This window comes from Kryptolebias marmoratus, linkage group LG7 (genome assembly GCF_001649575.2).
Source record: "Kryptolebias marmoratus isolate JLee-2015 linkage group LG7, ASM164957v2, whole genome shotgun sequence".
NCBI classification, from domain to species: Eukaryota; Metazoa; Chordata; class Actinopteri; order Cyprinodontiformes; family Rivulidae; genus Kryptolebias; species Kryptolebias marmoratus.
Genome location: NC_051436.1, coordinates 4,749,085 through 4,774,054, shown reverse-complemented (window position 1 = coordinate 4,774,054; position 24,970 = coordinate 4,749,085). Strand labels below are relative to the sequence as shown.

General features: G+C 40.0%; 1 protein-coding gene across 1 annotated transcript in view; it reads right to left on the bottom strand.

Moving 5' to 3' along the window:
• dnah2 (dynein, axonemal, heavy chain 2) overlaps nt 1-24,970 on the bottom strand; it is a 60,913-nt gene that overhangs the window by 16,709 nt on the left and 19,234 nt on the right. The window contains exons 29-71 of the mRNA XM_025008497.2: nt 24,132-24,270; nt 23,685-23,902; nt 23,061-23,153; nt 22,825-22,950; nt 22,447-22,557; nt 22,130-22,321; nt 20,860-20,963; nt 20,346-20,535; nt 19,080-19,260; nt 18,820-18,947; nt 18,469-18,621; nt 18,242-18,367; nt 17,210-17,428; nt 16,322-16,439; nt 15,304-15,440; nt 15,047-15,184; nt 14,780-14,938; nt 14,537-14,689; nt 13,759-13,850; nt 12,940-13,135; nt 10,652-10,876; nt 10,069-10,173; nt 9,330-9,518; nt 9,019-9,104; nt 8,781-8,911; nt 8,503-8,652; nt 7,826-7,993; nt 7,567-7,727; nt 7,321-7,460; nt 6,731-6,863; nt 6,462-6,601; nt 5,655-5,865; nt 5,466-5,582; nt 5,244-5,385; nt 4,778-4,947; nt 3,895-4,011; nt 3,565-3,729; nt 3,035-3,157; nt 2,783-2,931; nt 2,608-2,674; nt 1,420-1,570; nt 1,145-1,293; nt 939-1,072 (exon numbers count right to left, since the gene is read on the bottom strand). Coding sequence (XP_024864265.2) covers nt 939-1,072; nt 1,145-1,293; nt 1,420-1,570; nt 2,608-2,674; nt 2,783-2,931; nt 3,035-3,157; nt 3,565-3,729; nt 3,895-4,011; nt 4,778-4,947; nt 5,244-5,385; nt 5,466-5,582; nt 5,655-5,865; nt 6,462-6,601; nt 6,731-6,863; nt 7,321-7,460; nt 7,567-7,727; nt 7,826-7,993; nt 8,503-8,652; nt 8,781-8,911; nt 9,019-9,104; nt 9,330-9,518; nt 10,069-10,173; nt 10,652-10,876; nt 12,940-13,135; nt 13,759-13,850; nt 14,537-14,689; nt 14,780-14,938; nt 15,047-15,184; nt 15,304-15,440; nt 16,322-16,439; nt 17,210-17,428; nt 18,242-18,367; nt 18,469-18,621; nt 18,820-18,947; nt 19,080-19,260; nt 20,346-20,535; nt 20,860-20,963; nt 22,130-22,321; nt 22,447-22,557; nt 22,825-22,950; nt 23,061-23,153; nt 23,685-23,902; nt 24,132-24,270 — 6,296 coding nt within the window. The remainder of the gene's footprint in view (nt 1-938; nt 1,073-1,144; nt 1,294-1,419; nt 1,571-2,607; nt 2,675-2,782; nt 2,932-3,034; nt 3,158-3,564; nt 3,730-3,894; nt 4,012-4,777; nt 4,948-5,243; nt 5,386-5,465; nt 5,583-5,654; nt 5,866-6,461; nt 6,602-6,730; nt 6,864-7,320; nt 7,461-7,566; nt 7,728-7,825; nt 7,994-8,502; nt 8,653-8,780; nt 8,912-9,018; nt 9,105-9,329; nt 9,519-10,068; nt 10,174-10,651; nt 10,877-12,939; nt 13,136-13,758; nt 13,851-14,536; nt 14,690-14,779; nt 14,939-15,046; nt 15,185-15,303; nt 15,441-16,321; nt 16,440-17,209; nt 17,429-18,241; nt 18,368-18,468; nt 18,622-18,819; nt 18,948-19,079; nt 19,261-20,345; nt 20,536-20,859; nt 20,964-22,129; nt 22,322-22,446; nt 22,558-22,824; nt 22,951-23,060; nt 23,154-23,684; nt 23,903-24,131; nt 24,271-24,970) is intronic.

Sequence of the window (24,970 nt, the reverse complement as noted above, 5' to 3'; positions counted from 1 at the left end):
GAAAATTGGGAATACTGAAAATATAGATAATATAAGATTATATTATCAAAAGATTTCAAGAATCTGGAGAAATCTCTGAGCTCAAAGGACTAGACTGAAAATCAGTACTTGATGCCCCTGATCTTCGGGCCCTCAGGGAACTCTGCATTAAAACCAGGTTCTGGTTCTGTTCTGCTCAGGAACACTGTCTGTAAACACAGTTCACCGTGCCGTCCACAAATGCTGCTTAAAGCTCTATCAGGCAAAGAAGAAGCCAGATGTGAAAGAGGAGAACTGTTCTGAGGTCAGACGGATCCAAACCATCCAGCCTGTTATCAAACCCTGCCTCTCTGATGGTATGGGGGTGCATTAGTGCCTCTGGCATGAGCAGCTTGCATCCAGAAAATGTCTTTTTTAAGGAAAGGTCATATTTCAGGAAGACAATTTTAAACCACATACTGGATCTATCACAACATGACTTCACAGCAGAAGAGTCTCAGTGCTGAACTGTCCTGCCTTCAATCCAGACCTCTCACCAAATGAAAACATTTGATGCATCAATAAACAAAAAAAGTCAGTAAAGAAGACCCAGGACTAGCAGCTCAAATCCTTCATCAGACCAGAATGGGACAAACATTCCCTCCAAAGCTTCCAGCAGCTGCTCTCCTCAGGTCCAGATGTTTACAGACTGATGCACAGAGCACATGTCCCTGTCCAAATGTTGAGATTATTATTTCCTAAGAAATAAAGTTGGTACAATTTCTTAATTTAAACATTTGATATGTTCACTATGTTTCACTTTGAATAAAACATAGGCTTTATGAGATTTACAAATCATTGCATTTCTTTTTTTTGTTCACATTTTATGAACTGTCACATTTTTGGGATTTGGGGGTTGTAAAATATAAAATTATAAAAATGAAAAAGGTCACAGTGTGTGAATCATCTGTCTGGGCGACCTGAGAATCTCATCCTCGAGGTCCTGGAGACACTTCTTGCCATCGGCGATGCTGATGACCAAAGAGTCCTTCTGTTGTTCAAGCTCCAGACGCTCCTTGCGCACCACAATTCCCAGCAGCTGGGCTTCCAGACCCTGCAGACAAACGGACAGCATGTGAAGATCAGCAAACAGAAAACCAATTCTTTCACCAGCAAACACACACACCTGCTCCTTGACAGCAAAGTTGACTATGGTTGTCTTTGAGGAAATCTCTGGTGTGTAATGAGGGTTCGATAGCTTGGTGGTGACGTAGAACCTAAACTCTGGATTATATTCCACCTCCTTGTCGCCCAGCTTCAACAACAACCTGCCGCCTGCGAAAGAAAACACAAAAAACAGACCAATACACACAGGCAGGGACTCCTCTCCAATCAGGAAAACTTTACAAACTGCGTTTAAATCTGTTAATTTTTCTTTGAGGGTGTGCATGTGCGTCCAACCTATTCGTGTCAAGGACTTGTTGAGAACTGGGTTGAGAGACGGGTCCAAGTCCTCCTGGACATTCTGCAGCAAAACAGGATTCCCAAACTGGATGGCATTTTCTAGCACCCGCAGGTAGTCTGGCATTTGAAAGTCGATTAGCTTTAGACCCTAAACAAGAGGTGGCAAGAAACAAACAAACAAAACAAAAAAGTGATCACACACAATATTTACTCCTTAAAGTAGCCATAACACGTTTGGGTATGACTTAAGCATCGATATGATTTAAAGGTTATTCATTCATTTCCTGAAAAGTACTGGGCGTATTAAAACTAATCTGGTCTGATGAGCTGCAGCTGGGAGTTTAATAAAAAATGTAATACACCAACAAATATCAAAAATGTTCAGCAGATGTAGAGATAAAATAAAAGGTAAGAGTAGAGTTTTGATGGTGAACAGGAGTTACAAACGTAGTAGTAGTAAGAAACCTTTAAAAATAGAGCTGCACTGAAAATATTCTTACGTTTTTTTTTAAAAAGCTTAATAAACTAAACTTATTCTCTGAAATGTTCATTATCAAGCACTAGACTAGGGCTTCCCAAATGGTGGACCGCAGTATTGATCGGGACCCAAATGTAGTCTTATCTGGACCCAGATTGGTTGCTACATTTTAATATAAAGAGTAACTTTAATTTGTGCACGTTTTCTACCATTTGTTGTAATTAAGTGGCCACCTCAAAGTCAGATTGAAGCCTGATACAAGAAAACCACGAGTGAGTGAAGAAAATGATCATGGCTGCAACTAAAAGAGAAAAGTTCAGGAGAAAGAGAGTTTTTTATCCAAACTCCTACATGTTCGTTCGCCCTATGGAGAGTTTAAAATCTGTTTAGAAAAGCTTTTTATTTGAATTTTAAATGCTATATTTATGTTACTAAAAGGCTGCAAACAGGAATCAATTTATTTTACCGTATATATATTAAATTGATGTTATATTGGTCAATATGTTATCAATGAATTGTATCTTATAATTAAGGTTGATCCCACCTAAATAGACAGATATTTGTTTAGGTGGACCTCAGTGAGTTTTAATTGAAGAATATTGAGGATATTAAACTGTACGGTCTGTCTTCTCAAAATGCTACACAAGAAGAACCGGACTGAAGGGACGTGATGAGAGAAACAAGATAAGAGAAGAGGGCACTCTTACTTTCTCCATTTCCATATTTTTGATCCATTTCAGAGCTTGGCCCTGAGGGTCGACTATCAGTGGCCATCTTTAAAAGGAGAAAAGGCAAAACACAAAAATAAAAATACTTTAACAAAGCCAGAGTGCAGAACCCTCCAATGAAATAACTTTTTAATGACCAGATGAGTGTCCTGACCTGTTTCCACGGGTGATAATCACCCCGTTCTCAGTAGAAAAGGCGTCAGAGGGCAAACCCTGAATGTTCCAGTCTCGCACTGTTGTTGGTTTGGACAGAAAAACAGCAAAACTGAATCCTGGCGTGCACGGGATCTCAAAATTTACAATCTAGGGGAAACCGAACGAATGGAAAAGGGGGGGAAAAGTGAGACAAAGACAAGTCTTCTCAAAGACCTGAAAATAAAAATATTTCAGTGTTTGTGCGTCGGACCTGCTTCTTCCAGACGGCAAGCAGCTCGTCTCTGTAATTGGACAGGAAGGGTCCCATGTAGGACAGGAAGGACGCTGCAAGCAAACAGTCTCCCACAAGGTATCCCATGTTTTTCTCAAGACCCTGCAACACACACACACACACACACACACAAAGAGATTGGAAGAGTGCAGTTGTGTGCCTAAATACGGGTTTACGGCCCATTTGTTTGGAAACTGGCACAAAAACAGACAGAAACAGATAACTTTACAGACCTTAGTTTCTAGGTTACTATTTTTGTTCATTTGCTATAATCATAGGGTAAAAGTATAAAAGAGAAATTAACCTTAAATACATTTTTGCTTTGTTTATACTTTTATGCAAAAGAAGTGCCTACAGCTGAAGAGAGAGTTTAATTTGGGCTTCATCTTGCAGAAAATATGTTAAAAGTCACAGAACCTGAGTTTGGTGTTCTGTTAGTCCTTACAACCCTGCATTGTGTGTATTTAGGTGTGTATGTGTGTGTGTGTGTGTGTATCCGTAGACCGTACTGTGACTCTCTCCTCCCAGCGGACCCTCTCCCCGGCGAGACCCATCACCAGTTTATCCGCTCGGTCCAGCTTCATCTCCATCTCATCTGATTTCTTTTTTAAACTGTCCTTCATGGCCAGCTTCTCAGCATATTGCTTCTGCAGCTGATTCAGTTTTTCCCCCACCTGCTCTCAGCCACACACACACACAAACACACACATATATACTCCCAGTTATCACAGTATCAGTTTTGCGACACCTACATTAGACTAATGCAAGACTACTGGACATAACATATTTAAACGTGGTGTAAAATTGATAAGTGTTGCTGGAATCCCTGTTCCTTGTACCTCACATAGTTTGTTTTCGGCCTCGGCCAGCGCAGCCTGTTTGTCTGCTAACTGGCTCATCGCAGAACTTAGCAGGGCCCGCTTTGGTTCCACCTCTTTGTAAATACTTCCATACACCTGCAGAAACAGAACCGCATGCACACCCATGGATCTCCATTTTCTTTCCTTCCTGGTTACGTACTGGTTAATATCTTGGGAGGCTTGTTTGAGATTGCTGAGCTTTTTTTGGCTGATGCTTTGTGCAACTGTTACACAGTAACACACTCGTAATACACTTGCTGACAAAATAAAAAGTTAGACACCCACATGCAGCAGAATTAGCAGCACGGTCACCCTGCTGGACCCATGTCAGGACTGGGATTCTGCAACTTTCAGTAAGTTAAGCTTAAGACCTTTTAAAGACCATAATGATTCAAATTTAAAATCTACACGAATTACAAAATATAACAAAACATCGTAGAGTTTATTTCAAATCCATTCAAATTCAGTCCAAATCAGCTAAAGAACTACAACCAACCAGTTTTCGGTTCTTTTGCCAGGAAGGGTGAATGTTGGTGAATCAACTCCTTCTGACAGGACTTCTGCATGATGGGCCTTTTAGTTCTGTTACAGCCCAATAACATCTGAAACCCTCAGACAGAACCACAACACAGAGCGAACGAATGCTGACAGTGCAAAATAAAAATGCTGATAAAAGAAGCGGTAAATGAACAAACATACAAATTTAAGACGTAACTAAATATATTTGAAGACAATATGAAAAATCTGGTCAATTTAAGGCTTTTTAAGGCCTAAAATTGAAATAATTAAACTTAAACTTGTGCTTTTCTGTAAGTTTTGCTTATTTTTAAAACTTGCATCGATGAGACAAACACCTTCTTACCTCCATGGCTCTGACCCACATGCAGAGGGACTTGGCAGCTAGTGAAACTTTGCCAATAATCTCCGGCTGGAAATCCGCTTGCCGGCAGTACTGGCCGATTTTCTTTGAAACGCGGTCCGATATATTATCCTTGTCAAAATTGATCAGTGTTTTGATGAAGTTGGGTTCACCTGTCAGAAACGAGTCGAAGTCACAAGGGCTGGAAAATCCATTTTGGTGCCACTACAGTGAGTTTTATCAAAGTACACTTATGTACTTTAGTATTTTGACATTTTAATCTAAAAGATTGGAAAAAGAAATGCTTTAAAATAAATGGTTAGTATTGTATTTGAATTCTACTAATCATATTACTAAGATTGCTTTAAATATGTTGTTTTAGGAGAACGCCATTCTTTTTCTTCTTTGGTCTAACTTCTGCACAATCAGGACCACTCTTGTGTTATCCTGCACAGCTGCTGTCTCTCACCGAGCTGTCTCTTGGCTTCGGCCCAGGTGGGTTCTTTGCCAAGAAGGGTCATGACAGCATTCATCACCGTCTCCACCAGCGCTGGAGGACGGCCATACGACTTGATCTCCGTCATGTCCTTCTTATTCAAGGACTCCAGAGCCTGAGAGGCAGGAGTAAACAATGAATGGATTTAAAATAATAATAAAAAAGTTACAAACAGTCAATGAGACAAAGGTCTACCTTCAGTGCCTCCTCCAGGGCAGGCAGAGCCTTGTCCAGCTCTCTCTGTGCGTTCTCAGCCATGGCTTTGCACTGCAACTCCTCTGAACTGATTTTCTCCCGATTGTCACTAACCATCTGAACGAAAACACATAATGTGCCACTTTGTCTTTATGAGGCTTTTTTATGTTGGACAACTCCCACACTTACCTTCTGCTGCTCACTGGCCTCAGTCTTTTGTTGTAGCATGACAGCCAAGTACTGATCACATTGCTTCTGGAACTCATTCACCTGCTTCTTGGCCTCCTCGAGCTCCACGGTCATGGCCTCCACTTTCTCCCGAGTGTCGCTGATTTTAAAAAGGCCATTTCTCAGCTTGCTCACCTGCTCCCCCAACTCGCTGCGTTTCTCTGCCAGCAGCCTGGACACACACAAACGAAAGAATGATTGGTTATCTGACTGAGGCGGAGGTTTGCACGTAGTAAAATGTAAAAGACAGACCCGAATTATTGAAAGCAGATGCTTTCGTACGGGAACGTATGAGCACAACGGAAATGGTGCACAGCAGTCAAGACGTATGTATGTATGGGTTATCACGATACTAAAACATTCCAGAATCAAATTCAGATTTTTCTGTAGATTTGTGGGTCCTTCTTAAATGTAGTTGTTGCAAACATAAAAAGGTTATCCTTAATGATATTAAATGGTGCAGCTGGGGAATGAAGTCAGATTATTGGGAAGAACAAAACACAATGCTCCTGGCATTGATATTGACAAACCTGAGTCTAATTAGATACAAAAAACATTCAAAATAATTATCTATGGATTTTTTGAATACCCTAATGTATACCATAGACTATATATTAGATACCAAATGTCACTTCCGTCTCTCGTTGTTGAGAATTAAAGCCAGCCGTCCGTTCAGAGTATGCAGATGAAACGTTTGGAGAATGAAAAACAGTAAAACAGTAAAACAGGAATATCTGAAGTGAAAATATAAAGTCAGATGGAGCCTACTTCTTGTATCCAGACACCAGTTCCAAGTAGTTGGTGGGCGTTACATAATTATATCTCTTCAGCTCCGACTTCATCCTCTGGGAGACCTGGGCCACCGACTGGTGCGTGGTCACGAAGATGCTGGCGACTTTTCTGTGGATCTGCAACGTTCCGCAGCACATGTAGAAACGTTACCAATCCAGGAGGTTGACCACACAGATTCAGCAGATTTAAATCAAATGGTTACGTGCAGAATTTAAAAAGGCATCTGTGTGTGTGCATCCTCTCACCCCCTCTAACAAGCCCAGTTCCAGTCCATCCAAATACCTCTCGGCCACCTCCAACAGGGCGTCTTTGGGCCATTCACAAAACCAGTCGATGGTGGTGCAGTTGACAATCGCTGGGTACTGGAGGATGCGGTTCCTGTTGATTTTTTTTTTTTAAAAAACATGAGGCATATAAAAAAAAATATAATTCTTTTGAAAAACATCATAGGTAATCTTTTTGTTTGCTTGTTTGTAGTAATAAAAAAATAATGAAATGACACGGGCAAACTTTAATTAGTACAATCAGGAAACATCTCGTTGAATGAACTTCAAAAAAATATGTGTTCTTTAACAACAAACTAATTAGGATCCTGCAACCTAATAAATCTGGGTTGGTCAACATAATAAGGGTACAACGGTACGCCTAAGCCCCAGTCTGGTATGTAACTCGATACGAGAGTCACACTTTGGTACAATAAAAGAAACAAATACCAAGTGCCTAATATGTTTAAAACATAAATAAAATCAAATGAAATCATAACTCCTTTTATTTAAATGAATTCCTTGTTCCATGTGACGATCTTAACATATTTCCGGTCGCTCAGAGAGTCTACCTGAAGGGCTCTCCCACTGGGCTCATGCAGAGCACGATGTGCAGGTTGTTCCTGACTCGCTCGATCAGGTAGCTGAACAGTGAGTCAGGAGTCTCCAGAACGTTGTCTTTCCGGGCAAACTCAGACAGAGCGTTACACACCTACACACACAAACACAGATCATTTAAACTGCTCTCAGTTAAATAAACAAAAAAAAAAAAAGAACTATCAGGTGGAGATACAGAGAGATGAGAGGCGAACACTGACCTCGACGAACTCATCCTGCTTGTAAAGGTTAGGCACTTCTCCGGAGCTCAGGATGTTGTTGATGTCCTCCAGGAAGGATTCGTCTACAATCTGGGTGTCACTGAACAAGAAGACTGTGGGCTTGTTGTCCACACCGGCTAGACGGTAAAGCTTCTTGATGTCTGAAAGGCGAGGAGACAAACTGTGAAACCTGCTTTATCCTGCACACAACAAGTTGTAGCTTCACTAAAACATCTGTGAGTGAAACAGCTGGCCTCACCTTCTCTGAACTCCTGTTTGCGGTACTGTTTGGTCACTTCCACCTGGAACACCTGATACTCACAGACGAAGGCGGCGATCTTAGACAGACTCTGTCTCCCAGAGCCGCCGATACCGACGAGAAGCATGTTGCCCCGGAGCTGACTGATCACACGCACAACGCGGGTTACTGTGGAGGAAACGCAGCCTTACGCAAAATCCCTTCCGTGCAAAACACAGTTGAAATTCTATTTTCTCACTAAAATTCAGAAACACAGACTTCCAACATTATTGATTTGATAATGTACAAGTAAATGAAGTTATGCACGTTTAAAAGAAATACACACAAAGTAGCATTCCTAAAAGAAATGCATATTGCAAGTCAAAGTTTTAAACAACAATCTGCAGGATCTGTTAGCTCTCAGAGTATGTGTTGAAGTTGACTCTCAGCTACGATTTTTAACCATTTTTATGATTACTAAGGCTGATTAGCTGTGGCTGCCACCTTGAATCAGGTTGACTCTAAACGTTTACTCAGATGTAGAAGTAAAAGACACCGATTCATGAGGTATTATTGCCTGCCACCATAAAAAGGCCAGCGGTAGTCAAATCTTGCCATTCAGTTTGGGTTAAAGTGCATTAAAGTATGGGAGTGAGAAGCAGAATAAGGGTTGCGTTCTTGTGTGTTCTCGTGTGTACTGTGTTCGATGGCGTCCTGAAAGAGCACGAGGCTCATGGGAACTACTCCAGGTGTCAGGTTGTAATCTTCCAGCTGCGTTTCCATGAACTTCTTCAGACCTTTCATGTCCAGAATGTCCTCGTAGCCAGAAGAGTCGTTTAGAAAATCGCCTGAACCACAGACACAGAAATAAACACATTTAAAAACACCCGTCCCCTTCCTGATCGGCCATATCTGCGCAAAGTTTTTGAGTCACTTCTGTGTTTGCATGAATGTGTCATAACAATACTGTAGATACCAAATATCGGTGGTTGCTTGTTCGGACAAATGCTGTGGAAAGTAAGGTTGAACAGGGAGGTCAGTCTTTCCTCCAGGAGAGCAACGAAGGTGTTCATGTCACTTTGGTTTACAAGCCGATCTGAGAAGACCCTGAAAGCGACACAAAATGTTCAAATATGGACATATGTAATGTATTAGCTAGGATACTATGAATCTATGAATCTTAATGACAATCATAAAGAGCATGTGAAGAGTACCTAAAACACTCATGGATCCACAGTCTTATAATGTCGTTTTGGGATTCCTGGAAGTCTGGATGAGCTCTTAGCAATCCCTGGAAAACCTGGAAAATAAAACAAGAGGCAAAACTGCTAGAGATGGGCGTAATGGAGACATGATCTGTTGTGGTGACCCCTAAAGGGAGCAGGCGAAACAAGAAGAAAGTACTTTAAATTACACACGCTTTTAGTTTGGTTTTGTTTTTCCTAATACAAAACAAAAACATTTATATAAACTATTTGTCTGATGTTTAGCGAGTCAGTCTTTCACTGAATTTCTTTCACTGTACCTTGGAGATATCTCTGAGGTTGAAGAGGTAATGTATCTTGGCTGGAGTGGGAAGAAAAGATGCCGTGACGGCATTATACAGCTCTAAAGTGGCCTGAGTCACACTCTCTCCGGTGGGCTTCAGCTCCTCCTTAAACCCCTGCAGCTTTTGGTTGATCATGGTGCTGAAGATGCTCTTGATTTGCGACTCCTGCATGTGAAGATGAGACATTTGATTATGAGTTTGGAACATCTCATGAACCCTACATACAGTAGTGTAAAAACATAATAAGTTCCACAGTGTTTAAAAGAAGGGAAAATACAGATATTTTGAATCAAATCAATTATTTTCTCTGTTTTTCTGAACCGTCAAGCAGCCATTTTCCAAACACATTTATGACGACTGAGAAAGAGTTTTAAAATGACTGTAAGAAGCTAGGAAAGTCCAAAAAAGTCATAATCTTGAGGTAATTTTTGTCTTGGGAAATTAGAGACAGTGCAGCTTTTCAAACAATAATTAGAACTATGAGACAAAATCCTTTGTGATGAAATTATAAAAAAAGGAAAATAGATTAAAAACAAAAACATCCAACAAGTGGAAGATGTTCAACACTTAATGTTGCTGTAGTAGTTGGATTACATGAGAAGTAAAAGAAATCTAGAGACTTTCTAAAACTGGTGCAAATCTGTTTCAGTGACACTTTCAATTCTTATTTCTTATTCAAGGAGAAAAAATAAATAAATGAAGATGTAGGACTTACATTTGGAAAGGTCATATTGATGAGGTTGAATCCACTTTGAAAGCGGGCTGAGATCTGAGTCCTTCCTCCACCAGGGGGCCCCATGGATGCCAGCAAGAACATGTCCTGGTTTCAAAGAATTACAGAAACCAGAAGTTTAAATCCCACATTTATGAAACTAGATAAATTGTATTTTCTCAGAAAATGCAGTTTGCTAAAAGATGCAAAGCGCTAGCTAAAAGTAGCATAGGAGGACAAATATAGATATAGAGAACGTACACCGAAGCAGATTCAGGTTTTTGAAGGAGCTAAAGAGATTTTAACATATATTTAAACGGAAAATATTTCAAAATAAAGTAAAGCTTTCGAAAAGTACAAGAAACAAAAGTCGTAGCACTCATGAATGAGTTGAATGTTTTTATGTACGGTATAAACAGCTAAAATGGCACAAACATTTCAAAAAGTGGGCAAAACAGAAATGCTGAATCAACATTTACACTTTTTTATCATTTTAAACTATTTAAAGATGATGTGCGGAGGGGGAAAACTTTGAAAATAATGAAAATGATTTATCTTATCTAATCTCACAGACCTCTTTCCTCACCTTGACAAACTTGAGGGTCTGTTTCTGGCGGTCGTACCAGAAGCCGTAGTCGATCCAGAAGCGAAGCAGCTCCAGCGGCGGCTGGGAGCCGAACTGGTCGTGGGCTGGCATGTTGAGGTCGTCCAGGAAACAAACCATCTGCTTCCCGCCGGCTGGCACGAACACGCCTTTGGTTCTCTTTTCTGTCCGGCTCTCTATGATGGCCTGGATGTTATTGGAGGTGGTCTGGACGGTGGAGGAGACACAAGAAGGGAGGTTACGGGACACCACAAAAACTGAAAACCACAGAAATGTGGTGTGAAAAAAAACAACATGTGACTGCAGTATTATTGTTGAATATTGCAATGACGACATCATGTTCAGTAAGTTAACATGTTCCTCACTTCTTTCTTTCTGTTCTCTCAATGTGTTTTAGCATCTCAGCCACTATTATCAAAACCACCCGTTCCCAAAGTTAAGGTCTGGACCCCACTGTGGGGCGCAAAACGCCAAGCGAGGGTCATCAGATGACCTTAAATAATCAGCACATCTTGATATCGCAGTAATTCATTTTTGATATTTTGTGCAGCCCTTTTCAGAAGTAAAACTTCTTAAAATATATATATAAAATTGTGGTAGCTCTTGTAATTCAGTCAGTAAAAATGAATTTCACTTAAAAACATCAAAAGTTAATTTCACTCCTCAAATTTGCATAAAAAGTTGTATTTTTGGCTTCTTTAAGCAGCAGGATTTGTTCTATATAGTGTTAAATTAAACAGGGATGTGAAGTTAAACAGGCTTCCAAACAGAGTAGACTTCAGTGAAGGCTTGGCAGAAACACTGATGGGCGTGAAAGACGAGGTAATAGTGGTGATAGCTGTAAGAGTGTGTGGTGGTTATGAGCACTGCCATCATCTTGGGCTCTTTTCCAGCCCTTTACTGGAGCTGCCTGGCAACACCGTGCCAAACAGAGGGGACTTTGGTGCAACGTATGACTTTTACTCAAATTGTGGTGCTGCCGAGATAGAGCCTATTAACAACTACGTGGCAGGATGGAGGCAGATGCACTCGTACACACACACAACATGCATGAGGATGCGTAATGCCTGCCATCAGTCACCTCTAAGTGAGAGTGTGTGAAGCATCTCATGCTGTGACTGAGTGTGGATCAGCATCACAGTGTCTGGAGGTGATGTGTGGGTTACTGAAGCCTGTGCAGATGTTGGTGGATTCTGCGCACGCTGTGGTTACGAATCATACTTTATGGCAACACAATGACGTGCGTCTGGTAGAGATACAAGCTGTTCATTGAGTTGGACCAAATTGAACCATTTACACCATCAATATTATGAAACAGTGACCTTTCTATAATATGTGATCAAGACTAAAAAAGTCTTTTGGATCACAGATCAAAAACACAAAGGCTTTTCCACCAAATGGGCTCCAGTGCTAAATCCGAACCGAAGCTCATTTAGCAGCAGCTCTTCCTGTTTCCACCACTGTAAGCGCCGAACACCGGTGGCACCAACTCTTTGCCGGACTTTAGCAAAGACAACCAGTCAAAATGTGCACCATGTTTAAAAAAAAAAGGAGTTATTTTTACTTTTGCGTTGCCTAATTTAAGACAAATTAGTTTGCTTCAACATGAATAAGAAGTGAAATACCTATTGTTTTTCATCTTCCTGCAGTTTGTGTATTTAATATTTTTTTTAATCAGCTGTCACGAACCAACAGGCAGCGGATCAGAGGGCCTCACAAAGCTGCTTTCACAGTTGCTGTTTTCAACTGAATTCATAAACACCTATTGAAACGTCATTTATTAACATTTTTGGTTCTTTTAATGTCATCACATGGTGTTTATAGATCCAGTCTGGAACATTGTGTGTAACTCCCATTCACAGTGGTGTTCACAAACAACAACTACTGTTGAAAAGGGATTTATACAGACCAACAAATTGGTGATATTCAGACATCAGTTTGCAGGAATCATGACACAAATGCTGTGGAAATAAAATGCGGCGAGGGTCCCTGACCACTTGGCCAAGGAAGGGTCCATTTTAATCATCTAGACCCGTGGCAAACAAAAATAAAACTTTTTAAAAAAAATAAATCTATATACTGTAAATATTTGTATATAAATTGGCCTGCAGGGTATCTTATTTTGAAAAATGACTTCCGTTCACACCTCTGAGTTGACCTGGTAGTAAAAGAAACAAATTGGTCCCTAACTGTTTTTAAAGGATCAGCTCCAGTCTAGAACTGGACCCTCTTTAGTGGACAACCTCTAAGAGACGATGGACGACACCAACCTGTGAAGACATGTTGATAGTCAGGGCCGCCCACTTGTTATCCAGCCCTTGCAGGACACTCTGGGCCACAGAGGTTTTTCCAGTTCCCACTGGTCCAGTGAGCAGAACCGGGTACTGGTTCAGCACCAGCGCTTTAACCAGCAAGTTATAGCGAACTGTGTCCACTGTAGGAACCATGATCTTATAGAATGGAGCTCTGAAGGAAAGAGATATACAGCAGAAATAAAGTGAATTCTGTCACCACAAAGCGAAACAACTAAAGTTGTGTGTGCACAGGACTAAACACCAACATGGTTAAAGCTGCTAAAAAACAGGTTTTGTAAATATTTGTCCTGCCGTTACCAACTTTACCGAATTCATTTCCTTTTTAGAAGTATAATTACCAGCATTCAAAGTATTGACTGCAGTCATAATGCAATGTTTACACAAAAAACTAAAAATGCAGCACGTTACAGAGTTTTCTGTCGGTTTCTAAAAGTAGAAAAATTACAGTATTTCATTAGAAACAAGGTTATGGTTTCTTAACATTCTTTTTTTTGCACACATCAAAACATAAAAGTGCACCAGCTGAATATTTCACAAGTTTATATGTCAGCTGGTGCTTTATAAGAAAATAACAGCCTGAGCAGTAAAGTGTGCAGCAAATTCTGTATAAATCCAGTTTATACCTTCTGACCTTCTCTGATTTTATTTTTAACCATTGTACAGATTTTACAAATAGTGAACTCTGAGTCTTCCCTCCCCTATCAGCCACTCAGCCAGTCACTAGTGGGATTATGGACAGTTGGACTAGGCTGCAAAAGAGCCCTGGTTACTCACGTCGCGTTGTAGCGCCAACCTTTTGGCAGCTGGTCTTCAAAGGAAATCCAGGTTTTATTCTTAGGGTCCACATAATACTCATAAACAGTGTCCTGAAAAAAAAAATAAATTAAACCTTCAATAAACATAGCTGTATTCAGTTAGTGGGTGGAAAGAAATGGTGCAAATAGAAATAGGACTCCTAAAAAAAAAACATGTTTACGTATTCAACCAGATTTGCACATTTTACACCCATGTTCTCAACATGTTGGAGTATATCATTGCACTGTACTGGTGAAACACTTTTCTTCAGCAGTAGTTTATTGGCAAATAGGCGTTCAGCTTTAAATTTCTAAACACTTGCGCCATGAAATTGTGTTTCTTTCAATGTAAAGGTGGGAAGTTTGATTCTATGATGCATTCACACACAAAGAAACGGCATTAGAGCTTCTTCTTTTACAGAAACTAAGTTGTTTTAATGAGTAACCTGACTGAAACAACCAACTATAAAGGTGCCAACACTAAGCCAATGGCTTGCCTGCTTGTTATAGTACAATGGTGCCATTGGGATAAAAATGGCTGCTGTTGGTCAATTTCTGTCTCTCTCTACCAATCAGCATTTAACCTACGAGTAGTGTCAGGCGAAGTGATGTAACTTATTGGAGGACTGCAAACATGTCTGTGTCGGTTTTATAGCACAAATCCTTTACTCTGCAAGGGGTGGGGGATTGAACCAGATGGATGCCTAAATGCAACCCCAAACAAGTCTTGTGATCGAATACTTTTCTTCACAGAGAACCTTGACAGGGAAGGTGCCTTCCATCTCTCGTAGGAAGCTGTCCATCTTCTTGCGTCCGTCCTCGTCAACAGAGGCACAGATGGACCAGATGAGGCTGAAGATGAACCAGAGCTCCACTACCCTACCCAGGCTTTCTGTGTCTGAGGTGTTTACCTGAACAAAAAGGTAAAAATTACACTTCTCAAGAGTAGAAATGCTGCATTTCATTCACGAGTACAGTGGATTTGCAATCTGCCCTCATACCCCACTGCTGGGTGTAGCCAGTGAGTCATAGAGGCGGCAGAGAGAAGTGACACCACTGAGCTCAGTGATGGGAATCAGCTCCTTACAGTTGGTTCTCTTAAAGTTCCATGTGCTCTCCACATATTTATCAAAGAAAATCTTTAGGTGGTCCACTTCAGCCTTTGAAAAAGGTGGAAAAGAACAGATTAGGTGAGACAAGTATGACACACCTTTTGTACGTTCTTAAAAGAAAGGATGGCTCCGTGTGAGTGGGTGAGCGAGTTGTACTTTGTGTCGTTTCTCCAGCCAGGATTGAACAAAAGGCTTCCATCCAAGATCAACATAATCATTGTAGACCATCCCACAGCGAGACACTGTAGCTGGAGAGGCCATCGCCAGGTTCTCCACTTCGAACAGAAGAGACACCTATGACAAAAAAGAAAACAACAAATCCTTTTAAGTTTCATGTAACCGATCTTATCCTGCGCTGATTTATGAGACAGGTGAAAATCCACATATCTGTGTTTTTCCCTTTCTGTTCTCACCTGCTCGGGCATGGAGATCCTCTCTCCGTTTATGAGCGTTAGCACCTTGTTGTCATCCATAACAGAGTTCATGCTCTCAATCCACAGAGTGTCAACGGGCCCGTCAAACACAATCCACTTCTCATCTGGTTTCTCATCTGAAAATGGAAAAATACACAGTGACCAAACAAAACAACAGATGGAAGAAAAAAAAAAATCAAACATGATTGAAAATGCTACAAATGTTAGGATTTATGTGCTAAACTTAAAAAAAAAGTGGAAATATCATTCTAGTATTACAATGTTTGGATGGTAGGTTCAAATAAATAACCAGAAAAGGTCAAATGATAAAAGGAATCTCCTTTGCTATAAATATATTTATCCATTTCAGTAGTGTTTAAAATGGGCCACACACAAAACTGGTCCAACCAACAAGTTAAAGTCAATTCTGCCAAATATAAAAGGTGTATTTAGCTACAAGTATGGTTTTCATTAGCTGCTAAGAGTAAACACTGTAACTGGACAAGAAAAATCTGAACCAGTCATATTGAGAAATTAAACTTTATGTATTTAACGTAAGTAATGAACATTTTCAAGAACATTTGTGGGGAAAAATATGCATGTTTTTTCCTCCAGAGGGGACTGAAGTCATGTTGTGAACCTGAGGTAGATGTAAAGGACAGCTGACAGGTAAACCTTTACATCTTTCACAAACTCTGCTACACGTTGGAGAAACACAAGGAGACTATTAACAAACACCCACTTGCCTTTAAAATAAAGGGGCCGACAAAAAAACAAACAAAAACAAAAATGGTTTTGAAATAAAAGCTGATAGTTTGGATTTGCATGCAGAATGATTTATATTATATCTGATTTTTCATTGACCCAGAGGAGGCAGTCAAATGGCCGGATGTTGCTCATGTATGGTTTAAGAAGTAGGTATGGAGTGGGGAGGTAGAATCCAGTCCCAAGTTTGTGTTGATTTATTTTACACTCTGTGAGAATATAACTGTGTGTGTGTGTGTGTGTGTGTGTTTACCTGCACAGGCTGATCTCATGAGAGAGGACAGAGCTCCGTCAGTCCACTCATTAGTAGAAAGGTCGTTTTCTCCGTACAGTTCTCCGAGGCTCATTGATTTTGGGTTCAGAGGGAACACCTGATGGTAAAGAAGCACCAAGAGATTAAAAAAGTCAACTTTTAACAGAAGGGTACTATCAGCGTACCATTTACAGCATAATAACTATTAGTAATCTACTTAATCTATCTGTTTCCATCTTTATTATCTGTTATTTTGAATTTTGTGTCAATACTTTTGTTTTGGAGTGTGTCTTAGTGGTGTACAGCTGTCCTTTTTGTCCAATTACACTTTTTAAACATGGAATAGAATTTTGGACATTTATGCTTCTTGTTTTTTGTTTAGTTTTTTACACAATTCTTTCATTTTTTATGTATTTTTTAACACAGTTTGTTTAAATAGTTACTTTCTATTGTTTCTACAGATTTTTCTTAACTACCTGCTAAACTTGACAGATTTGTTTTTTAATAAATTCTCTATCACTTTGTTGCTACAATAATGTAAATTTATTAGTTGAGGGACAGAAAAAGGTTAGGAGGTTAACTTTTGTATTGATAATTGTTAAAATCACATTTTCTTCAACCTGCTAGGAGCTAAAACACTTTGATTTTGTTGGCAACACTATGCATCATTTAAATAAAAAATATATTAACGCAATAAGGGTAGAATGTGTAATTATCTGAGAGATTAACAATTTTACAGAAGTGAGAAAATGATGTGTTTGGGAATGATTTTTTAAATTTCACCATCTTGAAAAAGGAACGTTTTATTGTGCGTCACAAATATCTGTTGTCGCTGAAGCAGTACTAATTTTTAAAGCACTAAACGGTCCTCGTTTTCCATCCACGCACCTGAACCAGCGGAAAGTCGGGTTCTCCTTTATGATGCAGGGCAGTGAGGGCGTTCTGCAGAGTCCTCCACGTCACGCTCTTAGCGCTGCCCGTTTTACCCACCAGCATGGTGGAGTGGCGAGAGTTCTTGGTCTCGTAGAGCTGGATGACTTTGGTCAAGGTGAAAGGAGTCACCTGCAAACTGCTCTGCCGAAGCTCCACCTCTATGGCCTCCTTCAACTGCAGGAAAATAAACAGCGGGAGTCGATGACATTCCAAATGTATCGTGAATCCAACAGGGTCGAGCAGACCTTTCAAAATCAGAACATTTAGTTGACCGCTGATTTTTTTTGACCTGCTAACGTTACGGCACAGTCACGATATTCAGCCTAATCTGTAAGGCAAAAGCTAGTTTAATGTAGCGGCTGTATGAGGCCATTTGTGGTTCATATGGAAGATGTTCTCATGCAACAGTTTTACAACTCAAGCAGTTTTATATTTAGGAAGATTGTGACTCACAAAGTAAATTTACAGACAGTTTGGACCACACAGCAGTTAATTCCCACATTATATAAAACTAAAAGTGCTAAAAAATTAACTAATGACTTAAATATCCAATTCTGGCGGAGAATTTCTTCAGAACACGACATATTCGTTGGAATTTACTTGCTCTGAGAATTACTCTTTAGATTTTATTAAAGACAAAGCAGAAAGAAAACTGTCAAGCAGTCGGAACAACGACATAACAAACACTTTTACAAGAATGCTAATCCTAAAGGAAGAGTTCAGATCTTTTAAAAGTGGTGTTCTGTGGAAAGGGTATAAATAATTATTATGTAATTTAATAAATACCTGTGGAATACAAAATCAACAGAAATGTAAAGGCTTATAAAATAGTTTGCATGAACCGAAATTTTCAGGACTGGACTTGTTTAAAGACGAAAGCAATCCTTTGAACTTTGGACTATTTCTTCAAAGTGAGGCTGAATTATTGATAATCTTTCCACAGAACTTCACTTTAAAAGATCTGAGCTACCAGTTTAATCAGCATACCTTGCCGTAGTCTATAACAGGTGTTTCCACAGCAGGGAACAAGTCCTGGATGATCCCATTGAACAGTGGAAGGTCAGCAGAAGTCAGTTTAGCAATATTCATGTCTTTCATAGCCATCAGAAGTATCTGAGGAGATGGACACAAAGAGTTAATCAGAATTTATGTTTGTCGTCTTCATTTTTGTATCTCTGTGTTTGATTGACTACAAGAGTCGAGGAGGGACCCACTTCTTCATCGGGAAAGTTGGGGGAAGAGCGGCGCTTCCTTCCAGCGTAGCGGAGCAAAGAGGTGAGGGCGCGAAGACCAAAATCATAATGGTCCTGTTTGGACAACTGCTGCACTGCCAGGCAGTACAGCGTGAACACCTTCTTAGCCAAAAGCTAAAAAAAAATAAAATAAAGATGAAAAAAGGCAAACACAGGTGTAAGTAACAAAGAAAGAAAATGCAGAAACTAAAGAGGAGAGAAAGGGAAATCAAAAACTTCTGATATGAAGGTTTTCTTTTCTCCAACTGTCCAAAACCAATATGTTTGTGTTTCCTGCCATAAAACATAAAAAATTATCTTTTTTTTTTTTACCTTGCAGTTGTCAAAACCCTCCCCAAACAATAGGATCTCAGCGATTAGAGTCGAGTCGGGCACCACCATGGAGATGGGTCTGAACATGGACTTGAGGTTGTCGGGGAGCTCAGTGCGACCAGCATACCCTAGAATCATTTACAGTATATATATATATTGTTAAAGAATTCTAACTCTGCAACGGTTTCATTTTTTAATTTTCCATTCTCTAAAAACAGAGAAAAGGCACTCGATCTTTTTCCACAGTCCTGTCGACCTACCAGGATTCATGGTGATGAAGACGCCAAAGGATGGAACCAGCCTGATGTTGTGTTCTTCGAAGAGGAACTGAGACTGCCCAGCTGACAGCGCAGACAGGATGGAGAGGATCTGCTGCGCCACCACGGACAGCACCTCGATGTTGATGCGATTGAACTCGTCAAAGCAGCCCCACGCTCCGGTCTGTTCAGGGCGGACAAAATGAAATACACAAGTGTTTCATTTATTACAGCCGAAGTTCCAAAGATCTCAGGAGGTTGCATAAAATTTTATTCACAATGGAGTTTAGTAAACATCAAATGCTTAAACTAAGGGGCCATGTTGCTCTCTGTGAAGCATCTCCGCATCTTTTAACAACAGTCTGTAAACATCTCGGACCTGAGGAGAGCAGCTGCTGGAGGTTTTGGAGGGAATGTTGTCCCATTCTGCTTTGATGGAGGATTCTAGCTGTTTAACGGTCCTAGGTCTACTTTGCTGGATCGGAGTATGTTGTTCTAAAACCAGTATATACTGTTCTGCGTTGCTTCTCCAGATGTGTAAGCTGCCCGTGCCAGAGACACTAATGCACCCCCATACCATCAGAGAGGCAGGCTTTTGAACAAAGATCAGGGGCATCCATTACTGACTTTCAGCCTCGTTCTTTGAGCTCAGAGATTTCTCCAGATTCTCAAAACCTTTTGATAATATTATGAACTGTAGATGATGGGAAATTCAGTCTTCCAGTTTTCCCTTGAAGAAAATGATTCTAAAATGTTTAAACTGTTTTTAGACCCAGTGTTTTGCAGACAAGTGGACCTCTGAGATTCAGCCTCTCTAAAAAGCTCTTTTTATACCCAAATAATCTAATTAGTTGTAAAATGCACCTCCAGCTGTTTCACATTCATATCACTGACTTCTACAGCCTTTTCTTACCCGTGTCCCAACTTTTTCTTGTTTTTAGATATGTTGCTGCCATAAAATACAAAATTACTTTTTCTTTTCTTTTTCTTTCCAAAAATTGGTGCAATTTCTTAGACATCTGACATATTTACTTAGTTCTATAGCAAATAAAATATGGGTTGATGAAATCTACAAATCATTGCATCTGTTTTATTTACATTTTACAGAACAATCCAAATATTTTGAAACAATGGTTGTACTTCTGTTGAACAGGGTAAAAACAGACAGAGAGACGAGCCTTAAATATGAGGAACTACACTGTACTCATAAGCTACCTGTTGGGTCTTTCATCGATATCATCTCCTCACATCCTCAGATCTCATCCGTACCTGAGCCAGGCCGGAGAACATGCGTCCCATGGATTTGTAATCCAGCCCTTCGGAGCAGTTGACAACAATGACGTACATGCCCAGAGCTTTGCCTAAATCTTTAACCGTCTCCGTCTTCCCTGTACCGGCGGGGCCTTTGGGGGAGCCCCCCCGGTGGAGGTGGAGCGCTGTGGTCAGGGTCATGTAACACCTGGACAGGATCAAACATCACTTCTTACATTTAAACACCACTATACCATATGCTTGCTAATATAAAACTAAATAATACAAAACTAAAAATACTTTTTTTTATCTTTTCCCTTCTGCTGTAAAGGTTTAATTCAGGATACTAATCAAACTGAAAAATATGCCCTCAGTCCTCAGAATAAATGAATTACAAGAACAAAACTAGCACATTGGTTAGTGGATATATTCAAAGCAGTTTTGATATTTTGATGAATCAAACATAAATTATTAGGCCAATGTAAAGCATTTCCCAGCCTGACTGATGTGTTGTGAAATAACCGATGGTGACCTGTCGGTCAGCGGGGTGATGACCAGCCGTCCGGAGTTGCCCAGGTACTCGTAGCCGTAATTAAACTGGGTGTTCGTCTGCCGGATGATACAACTGCTGTCATCCTGGTGGAAGGTGAGCAGAAACACGGGAATGTTTGGGGTTTTCTGAGGGTCTATCTTACCTCAAATCAAAGCAGTGCCACTTAAAAACTGTGCATTTCTATCAATAAAACTATTTCCCTACGTCTTTTTTTTAAATCAAACTCTTAAGCGCGTTCTAAAATTTATGCAACTAACTCAAAAATTTAAAAAAGTCTGCTTTGTTGTTAGGCTTCCATTATTATGTTCATTACAAGCTGTAATGTTTAAGCTAGTGGGAGTTTTCCAAACAATATGGTGAAAAATGTAACTTTAGAAGCTTCAAAAGTATTTTACCACATGTTGGATACAGTAGTCTTGTATTGAAGACATAAATAAATGTTTAGCAAAACTCAAATGATAGTAGCCTTCCTTGAAGAAATGCATATCCTGCCATCTTTCATAATAATGTTTTAAACAAGGACAAAACGTGATCTGTGATATGTGTTGGGTATGACTCTCAGCTACTACCACACCAAACTTTAGCTCAATATTGGTAAAAAGAACTGACTTGTAGCCACTTTGTGTTTTCTAATTTTGATTAGCTGAGGCGGCTATCTTTAATCGGATTGACTCTAATCAGCTGTAATTAGATGCAGATTCAATTACTGCTCTCTGAGTTTTATTAAAACCCATTGACTGGCTCATGAATTATTTTGCTTACAGACAAACAAACCAACACACATACTAACCCTGCATGGTGGTAGACAATATTTACCCCTGTGGTTTGAAATAACCAACTTGATGCATCTGCTAAAAATGTGTTTGCTGCTGGCTACTTCAAAGCAACAGAAAAAGCAGCAAAGAAAAGGAAAATGGGAGAAAAGGTCAGCTGCTTATTTGAACAACTGAGGCAAAACTATTTGTTGGAGAGCCACAAATATGACAACTAATTTTCCATCTTCCACAGTTATGCTTCTCTTTCAAAAACAGAAGATTTGAGATATATAGATAGTTTGAGAAGACAAAGAAGACTTTCGCACACCAGTAAGTTGTGGAAAGTTTGAGGAAAGTGAAGGGAAAATATTCTGCCAGACTGCACCTTGGTGCAAACTAACTGTATTATGAAGGAGACTCCAAAGAAAATCTAAAGATTTAAAGGAAAGTTTACAGAGATCACGCGTCTTACGTTCCCCTACAGGAGAACTTACCTTGTTCTCGCAGTAAAGTCGCAGCTGGCAGAGCCACTCGAATGCGTTGACGTCGTTGCAGCCGGCCTTGAGCAGTTTATCGATAACATCCCGAGCATGGACCTCCACCGTGACCAGAGCCACAACCTTCAGACGCAGGACTTTGGACAGGTCCCCACGGATCATCTCTGAATAGGTCTGGAGCATGGAGACCTGACGAGAGCAATATGCACCAAATGGGAACCCGCTTAGCCAAGAGCCCGATACCAACATTAAGTCGACCAGTCAAACATTTCAATTCAGTACCATCAAATAACAAAATCAGCTTCACACAAAACCTGTTTTTTCTTCATTGACTTTAGGGAGGACTTGTTAGCTTTCTCCTTGCCGACGATGAGTGATTGAGTAACATCAGAGGTCCACTTGATCTGACTAGCAGTGATAATCATCTAAAACAGAAGAGAAGCTCATTTATTAAACCTAATTTTTCATCTGAAGAAGATTTAACAAACTGGAATCAAAGAGTTACAGCGTATAAAGATAATAAAAGAAAGATATTGTAAAAACAGTGAGCGCAGAATGTCAGGTTATGGATGGCAAAGAGAACAAATTCATATTTGTGGATGACAGACTGGTTTGTATTTCATTGCATCACAGAGTAGTCGTTTAATTTTTCTGATGACTGAGAGGGAAAATATAGTATAAGATAAATGTACCTGTCCTGGCCATGACTTGACCCATTTCTTTCTCGATCCTGTTACCTTCTTCAGATCGACGAGGCATTCGCTCAAACGGACCTTCAGTGTGGCGCGCATGCTCCTCTCAACATCGCACAGCCAGACCTGAAGTTACACGAATAAATATTCACCCTACGACGTTTTGAGTCCGATTTCTCTTCAGAACAAACAAATCAGATTCTAGTAAGCACACAGCAACCAGCAGAACTGTTTACCTCTACAGGTTTGTCAAGCTGTACTGGTTGTTTGAAGACAACGTACTCCCCGTCAGCAGAGGACATCCCGTCAGCTTTTTCTTTGTTTAATTCCTACATAAACACACACACACACATAACACAATGGCAGCTTTTAATTGTTTTACAGAACCACCCGAATCAGAATTTGTTTATAAAGTGTTTTGAGGATCATTTTAAGTTGAAGTTAGACTTATAACTTTAACACACATCTGAGATTAGGTCAGTAATGTAGCTAAAACCCTAGACAAAGTGTCCTGCAGGCGCTACTGCAAAGAAATGCAACCTTATAGATGTTTAAAAACAAAAAACAACATTGATGATGATATTGCATCTAAAAACCTCATAAATTGCTCATAAATGAATGATTTCCAATAATGAGATACAGCACAAAGACCAGCTTTTGAATCCAGTTAATTCACAATAACTAAAAGGAATCAGTTGCCGCAAACTCGTTTTGGTGAAGATATGTGTAAATATGCAATGATTTGGTCATCTAATTCTAGTTAAAAGCACCTAAATGACTTTAGGAAAGTATTAGCTTTGGCAAATGATTGTTTGTGCCTCTCTGACTGGTTTGCTGGTTGATTATCAAGGGTTCCTTGCCTTCTCGAGCTTCAGGCTCTTGATATTGTCAAAACACTTCTTCATGTGAGGCTGCATAGCTTTGGGGTTTTGGGACTGTCCCAGGATCTCCAGCACATCATCATTTGACAGGAAATAGAATCTTGGGAAGATCTGCCTCTTGGTCTCCAGATACATGTCCAAGGCTTTCAGGATTTCTTCAAGTTTGTTGTTCATCGTTGACAGATCCTCTAATAAGCCTGAAATACAGAGTCAAGAATGTTATGAAGCAGCATTAAGCTGTAAAGAAATATATAGGCAAACATATACATACATATACATTTGTGACTGTGCCGGTTTTAATTTTAGTCAAGCTTTACAGCCAATAAACAAGGCAACACACAAATCTTTTTGTTGTTGTTTGAAGATGCCAAAGAAGGACTGAATTTGTGTCTGGATTCTTTTGTGAAACATGACGTGTTGCCGTACCAGGATGGTGTGTCCCTGTCAGAGCGTTGTTGTCCTTGTGGAGACGACCCATTATGGTTTTCCAGTTGGCACTGACGACTTCAAACTCTTTGCACTCCTGAGGAAGCTGATCTCTAATGTCCTTTCCTTGGAAAATGTTCTGAGGGGATGGGAAATAAATGGCGGGGACAGAAAAGGAGAGGTCAACTGGAGGGAAAAAAGGCAATGAAATGCAATCTATGGTAGAGAACATGAACATGAAATAGCTGTTAAAGAGAAACAAAAAGGAAAATGTTTACAACACGGCAACAAAATTATGCTTCAGTAATCATATGGACTTTTTAAACCAGGTTTTATTTGCACGGAAATAACAGATAGTGAAGATAGGAGCCTCGAAAATAAAAATTAAACTAAAGTGTTTGAAAAACAATCAATGTCACAGTTAGTTCAAAGCCACAGCGTTCCAGAGAGACCTTGCTTGGAGTCAGAATATCTAACAATGTGACAAATACATGCTTAATTTTTAAGCGTAAAGTTGTATCTTTTTTCCACCATATACAGACCCTCCAGGATTTCGCGATGTTGCGATCGCAACTATTGACGCAAAATCAAGCAAACCCCGCAAAATCGCAACTTTTTGCAACTTTGCCCAAAACACTGCAATTTTAACCCAATATTTATTGTTTCTAAAGTGATTCGCCACCGTTTCTGCGGTCTAGTCTCTTTTTTGTGGGTTTGTGTAGCGTGGAATACAAAATAACCCCAAATAACTCAGGAAGAAGACACGTGACGTCACTTCCTGTTAACATCAGAATGCCGGGAGCGTGCAGGAGCAGCGACCGAAGCCAAAATGTGCGCTA